The sequence below is a fragment of the Prunus mume genome, linkage group LG3 (assembly GCF_029339155.1).
Source record: "Prunus mume cultivar Tortuosa linkage group LG3, ASM2933915v1, whole genome shotgun sequence".
Lineage (NCBI taxonomy): Eukaryota > Viridiplantae > Streptophyta > Magnoliopsida > Rosales > Rosaceae > Prunus > Prunus mume.
The window spans coordinates 783,461-790,024 of record NC_142700.1 but is presented as its reverse complement, the minus strand read 5'-3'; the positions used below and the strand labels follow the sequence as shown (position 1 = coordinate 790,024).

General features: G+C 37.4%; 1 protein-coding gene across 1 annotated transcript; it reads left to right on the top strand.

The window, feature by feature from the left end:
• The first annotated feature begins 640 nt into the window (after positions 1 to 640).
• Positions 641 to 6,263, top strand: SRF8 (STRUBBELIG-receptor family 8). The gene is made up of 16 exons (XM_008226536.3): positions 641 to 1,037; positions 1,462 to 1,594; positions 1,692 to 1,763; positions 1,886 to 1,951; positions 2,068 to 2,139; positions 2,231 to 2,302; positions 2,451 to 2,522; positions 2,622 to 2,687; positions 2,763 to 2,828; positions 2,916 to 3,226; positions 3,498 to 3,754; positions 4,377 to 4,648; positions 4,796 to 4,931; positions 5,014 to 5,153; positions 5,267 to 5,423; positions 5,639 to 6,263. The coding sequence occupies exons 1-16, from the start codon at positions 917 to 919 to the stop codon at positions 5,789 to 5,791; spliced, it is 2,166 nt and encodes a 721-aa protein (XP_008224758.1). The 5' UTR covers positions 641 to 916; the 3' UTR covers positions 5,792 to 6,263.
• Positions 6,264 to 6,564: the final 301 nt, after the last annotated feature.

Below are 6,564 nucleotides of genomic sequence, written 5' to 3'. Positions count from 1 at the left end.
TTAGAGAATCCTTATTTTGTGGATGAAATTCGAGAAAAATCAGGGGATCCAACTCCATCAATTATTTAAACAATGACCAAATATGATAGTTTTACTATTTATCAATCATTTACAATTGGAATTAAAATAAAACTTGCACTACTGTCGAATCAAAGCAAGTGAGATTTGGTATCAAAAATCAGTCACAAAATGAGTTGCAAACCGGTCAAAACTCAACTCAGAAGTTGTTTTGACTTGTTCTTGTAATCTTGTTTAACGTACTTATTTAAGGTTTAAAACTTTAAATACATATGATTGCGATTGCGTATAATTACCAAGCCCAATCCCCTTTCTCTATGCTTCCACTCGTTATGTCACAAATAATTCGACCGAGCAACATCAACGTCGATCTGTTCACCCATCTGCCTATCAAACACGTGGCAAAATCTCGAGCAAAGTTGACAACAAAAAAACATAGCCGAAAAGCAGAGGATCCAAAATCAGTGAGAGAACTGAGCAAGAAGAAAGAGACGTTCCGGAAAAGGAGTCATACGTTACTTGGCTACTTCTCCTGTATTTACATCTCATTTTTTTTCTTTTCCCAAAATTTAAAAATTCCGTTTCCTTTTTTCGCCGACACAACGCATGCACAGTGACACACACGCACTTTATTTTTTATTTTTTTGTCTCTCTTAATTACTCAAGCTTCGAATCTCCATCGCACTCTCTGAGACTCTGACTCTTTTCTTTAATGGCAATGCTTCTTATTACTGGTGCCCGTCTCCTACTCCAACTACTACTACCTGCAGCCCCACCGGCTACCATTTGGTTTTCTCTTCCTCTTCTTCGCCTGCGCCTCCATGGTTCTCTTGCATGAGCCTCGCCATCCTTAACTCTCTCTCTCTCTCTCTCTCTCTCTCTGCTTCTAAACGCTATAATGGCTGATCGCAACTTCGCTCACTGGTTCTCTGTACCTCGCTTGCTCACTGGATTTGTGTTAATAGCTTCGACCTTTGCTGTTCTGCCTCTCGTTAGTGGCACCACTGATGCTTCTGATGGTATGCTTTTTATTTTGTAAAAAAGTTTTAAGCTTCAATTCCGGGAAGCATCTGATTTATGGATTTGGTAGTGCTGATTGGCAATGTGGATTTTTAGATAGAAAATGGACTTTGACTTTGGGGTTTTTTGATTTTGTGATCTATTTATGCATTTTTTTCTTCAAAGATGAAGATACACAGGCCTTTTATCTTTTTTCCCCGTTTAATGTTGATTTGCTTCGTGGAAAAATGAGAAATTTACCATAACTTGGCTAAAGCTCAGCTCAGGCCTGATTGCACAGAGGAATCTAAGCTTGATACTCTTCCCCATTTTTCAAATTTTCGATTTCTTTTACCAGATGGGAAAGAAATGCAGTGTATATGTAGCAAAGCTTTTGTAAGAAATTTGCGTGCTTTTAAAAAAGTGTTGTTCTTTGCTTTGTAGTTCAAGCACTTCAGGTTTTGTACACATCGGTAAACAGTCCTTCTCAGCTAACTGGTTGGAAAATTAGTGGCGGTGATCCATGTGGAGAATCATGGAAAGGGGTAACTTGTGAGGGCTCAGCTGTTGTTTCAATGTATGATTCTATATTTTGAAAATGCGGCTTTGAATTTATACAATTAATTCAACTGGTTTATTGACATTGTTAATGTGTCTTATTGTTGTTATAACAGAGAGGTTTCTGGGTTAGGTCTCAGTGGAACTATGGGATACTTGCTTTCTGACCTGTTGTCGTTGAGAAAATTGTGAGAATATTTTCATCCTGTTTTTCTTATGATTTTTTTGGGGGGCTTTTCCGAGTATAACAAATTCTATCATTTTCATTGATTTTCTGAGTTGTTAATATTAAGTTCTTTGTGTTCCTCAGTGATTTGAGTGACAACAATTTTCACGATACACTCCCGTATCAGCTACCTCCAAATCTTACAAGCCTGTAATGTTCATTCATTAATTTATTCATTCTTTCGTTTTTGGAAGTTGTTTTCATTGCCAACTATGACACTCAAAATTGTTTTTTTTTTCTTTTCTTTTTTGTGTATGTATGCACAGAAATATTGCAAGGAACAACTTCACTGGGAATTTACCTTATTCCATTGCTAACATGGTTTCTCTCGGTTATTTGTGAGTTTACAGTATTGAACTTTAAGAATTGTTACTTTCTTATGCATTCCATGAGGCTGTTCTGACATGTTTCTGAAATCCATGTTCCTAGGAATGTTAGCCATAACTCACTATCCCAGTCAGTTGGTGACATTTTTGCTAATCTTGTGGGCCTTGCAACCTTGTAAGATACCTTTCTCTAGCGATATATATATATATATATTCATAAGCATTCTGATAGCTTGATGTCATGAATATTTTGCCTGCGTTGTCTAGGATTCGTTTTTTGAAAACTTTTTTCATATAATGGGCCACTATGCTTTTCCGTGCAGGGATCTATCTCTTAACAACTTCTCTGGTGATATTCCTAATTCCTTCACTTCATTGACCAATCTTTCTTCCCTGTGAGTTTCTTGAAGTGCTGATTTCTTGTGAAATTTCTGTTTGTGAATATTATGCTATTTATTTGCTATCACTTGTAATGACATCTCAATTTGTGCCAGCTATGTCCAGAACAATCAATTGACTGGTTCCCTCAATGTTCTTACGGGTTTGCCATTGACTACTTTGTAAGTGTGTTTTCCCTCCTTAGTTTGGCATTTATGATTCTACTCTTATCTTGTTATGCTCATTATCTTGAACAGAAATGTCGCCAACAACCATTTCAACGGGTGGATACCGCACGAGCTTAGTTCAATTCATACTTTTATGTAAGTGCCATTTTTATTCAATGCAGATCTTTATTTAGTGCTCAACTTTTTAAGCATGTCTAATTTGGCTCTTTAAAATTGAAATAGTTATGATGGAAATGCTTTTAAAAATGGTCCTGCTCCTCCACCGCCACCGTATAACCCACCTCCCCCAGGAAGATCCGATAAGAATCACAATCATTCTGGATCTGGAACACATCCAGAGCGTTCTGATGGAAAATCACGTGATTCAAAAAAAGGGCTGACAGTTGGGGCTTTGGTAGGGATAATTCTGGGTTCTGTTGTTGTTGCTGCTCTCATTATCTTACTTGCTCTTGCCTTTTGCATTCGCAAAAATAAAAGGGAGGACCGTGTTGCAAGAGCTTCAGGGGGAAGTCTCACTGTTCCCACAAGTAATGGTAGAGTCTCTTTCCCCACCCCTATTTTTTCCCTTTAATTTTGGAGTTTGGCTTTTTAATATACAGGAATATAAGTTGAGAGGCATGTGATTTCTTTAAAACTAGATTATGTTTTATTGTAACACTCAAAAGTTTTGATAGTTTTCTGACAATGACTAGCATATATATTTTCCCCAAAAAGTCAGAGCTAAAGCTTACCTATGTTTGCAGGTGTATGGTCTTCTCTAAGCATCTTAACCATTTCAATGTTGCATCCTGTTCTATTTTGCAGTAAACACTGAGATGCAAGAGCAGAGGGTAAAAAGTGTGGCTACTATAACTGATCTCAAGCCCCCACCTGCAGAAATATTGGTAGTTGATAGGTTACATAATAAAAATGGATCAATAAAAAGGATAAAATCACCTATCACTGCTACTCCTTATACGGTTGCTACTCTCCAAACAGCAACAAATAGCTTTAGTCAAGAATTTCTTGTTGGTGAAGGTTCTCTTGGTCGTGTATACAGAGCAGATTTCCCTAATGGAAAGGTACCTTTGTTTATGTATTGTTGTTTTCTTCCTTTTCTTTAAAACAATGTTGTATGGACGTGTTTAAAACTAGTGATGGTTGGATTAGCTAATGTAACAAATATTTCCATTATAAGAGATCGATGGTTCTGCCATTACTTTTAGCTGGTGGGAACTGTGCAAGGGTCCTGAATCTCATTCTCTCTCTCCCTACACGATATAAACACACACACACACACACACACACACATTGATGCATGTATGTATCTTTATTTGCTTTTGTCCTTGCTGTGTGGAGTGTGACTAATCTTAACGGTCGCATTGTTCAAAATTATGATGACCTTTTGCTTATTTAGTTTTTATGATGTGCAAATGCTCAACGCAAGTAAAAGGTTAAAATAAGATCAAATTTAGTTTGTTACCCATGATATAGACTTCAGTCTTCAATAGTAATAGATGGAGTTATCTCCACCATATACTTCTTGCCCTATCTGTTGTACTTACCTTCACTTGCTAATTAGGGTCAACTATATTTTGGCACCCTGAGCTCTGACTTCTATTTGAGGTTGATTTCTCCTGTAGTACCAAATAGGACTAGTGGCACATCAACTAATTTCTTTTTCTTCTATTTTTCCTACTGTAGATAATGGCCATTAAGAAAATTGACAATGCAGCACTATCCTTACAAGAGGAAGATAATTTTCTTGAAGCTGTTTCAAATATGTCGCGTTTGAGGCATCCAAACATTGTTACACTGGCCGGATATTGTGCAGAGCATGGACAGCGTCTTCTAGTCTATGAGCATATAGGAAATGGGAGCTTGCATGACATTCTTCATTTTGCTGAAGATGGCAGTAATACTCTGACTTGGAATGCCCGTGTTAGAGTAGCACTTGGCACAGCTCGAGCTTTAGAGTAAGTTACAACTTACACGTATATGAAATTTAAGCCTCTGTGTGTGTGTGTGTGGGTGTCTGTTTGCACACCCTCACACGTGGATTAAAGGTGCATAATGATTACTCAAAAACACTTCTTAAGTTAAAGACCCCTTCTGCCTGCCAGGTACTTGCACGAAGTTTGCTTACCTTCCGTTGTGCATAGAAACTTCAAGTCAGCAAATATTTTACTTGATGAAGAGCTCAATCCCCACTTATCTGACTGTGGTCTAGCTGCTCTGACGCCAAACACAGAGCGACAGGTAAATGGATGGAGTTAAATATGGGTTGTGAGCGGTCCTCATACTTTTGTCCAATTGATTTATTCAACTTCATGATTCACAGGTTTCAACTCAGATGGTAGGTTCATTTGGTTATAGTGCTCCTGAATTTGCCTTGTCAGGAGTGTACACTGTAAAAAGTGATGTCTACAGCTTTGGGGTGGTGATGCTTGAGCTATTGACTGGTCGCAAGCCACTAGACAGGTATACCTGTCCCACTTTACTGAATTGTCAGGTTTATGATCTGGAGTTTCTTGATTTCATTTTAATGTTGATTAATAGTTTCCCTTTTTCCTCAAATTCTTCTACTTTTTTAGTTCAAGGGTGAGGTCAGAACAATCCCTTGTGAGATGGGCTACTCCCCAACTCCATGATATAGATGCCCTAGCAAAAATGGTTGATCCTGCACTAAATGGCATGTATCCTGCGAAGTCTCTTTCACGTTTTGCTGACATCATTGCCCTCTGTGTTCAGGTAACTTCTTTATGAATGATAATACCAATTAGTTGCCCTCTTATGGCCTTTAAGAGCAGCTTAATACTTGGTAGTGATGGTTTAAAAACTAGGGAATTCTCAAAAATCACTTTAAATAAATGGCCTTAAATATATTCCTTGTATGTCACTTTAAATAAATTCCCATATCTCATCTTTTATAATAACCAATTTACATTATTGGTCTTTTTGCATAGCCGGAACCTGAATTTCGGCCTCCCATGTCTGAAGTTGTACAAGCACTGGTGCGCTTAGTGCAAAGAGCAAGCGTGGTCAAAAGACGTTCCAGTGACGAATCTGGTTTTTCGTACAAGACCCCTGATCATGAAGCAATTGACATGTCATTTTAAGTGTCCCTGCCATCCTTTTTTCCCTTCTTTCCTGCTTTCTTCTGCTGGGAAAGATTCTAGCAGATTCGAACCCAACCGTATCAAAGGAGACAAGTGCCTTTTCAATCACACCACTTGGGTGTGGTGTCATTGCAGCCATCTTAAACCTGCTGGTATTTGCTGTTTCATGTACTAGCTACCATGTGTGGAGGTGAGGGATGGCTGAAGCACATAGTTTCAAGATATTTGCAGTTTTTATATACAGAGGCCAGGGTTTGGATAAAACACACAGAAGCGTAGAGGAACATGCAATATGTACTAAACTTAGACGAAAAATATATGTAATTATGATTCATAGAGTTATTTGCACATAATAAGAAGCCTGAAAAACACTGTCAAACAATGCAATGCAATGCAAATAATTGCAAATATTCTGACAGAATTTGAGTCAGATGCCTGCTGGAACTTGGCAGATAATTTTATCTTGTTTAAATGTTTTGGCTTATTTATTTTTCTGAAAGCCATGTAAATCAACTTCTTATTTTCTTTCATTTCATGCGATAGAAACTAGAGGCAATGCAAAATGTGATTGATGATGTAGTACACTCACATGATGGCATATTTGATGTTGAAATAGTCTGCATGAAAAGTAAATAATTATAAATTAAATCATGAGTTACGATAGAAACCTTCAAAATTCAATTATAATCAGCAGCCAAAATGAAGTTCAGTTATAATTCGAATTGATAAGGATAATAATCGAAACCTTCAAAAAAAAAAAGTCTAATTTTTTT

Coding starts and splice junctions, on each gene's coding strand:
- SRF8 (XM_008226536.3), top strand. CDS start 917: ATGGCTGATCGCAACTTCGCTCACTGGTTCTCTGTACCTCGCTTGCTC. Junction 3,227..3,497: donor CACTGTTCCCACAAGTAATG/GTAGAGTCTCTT, acceptor TCTATTTTGCAG/TAAACACTGAGATGCAAGAG. Junction 4,932..5,013: donor CGCCAAACACAGAGCGACAG/GTAAATGGATGG, acceptor CATGATTCACAG/GTTTCAACTCAGATGGTAGG.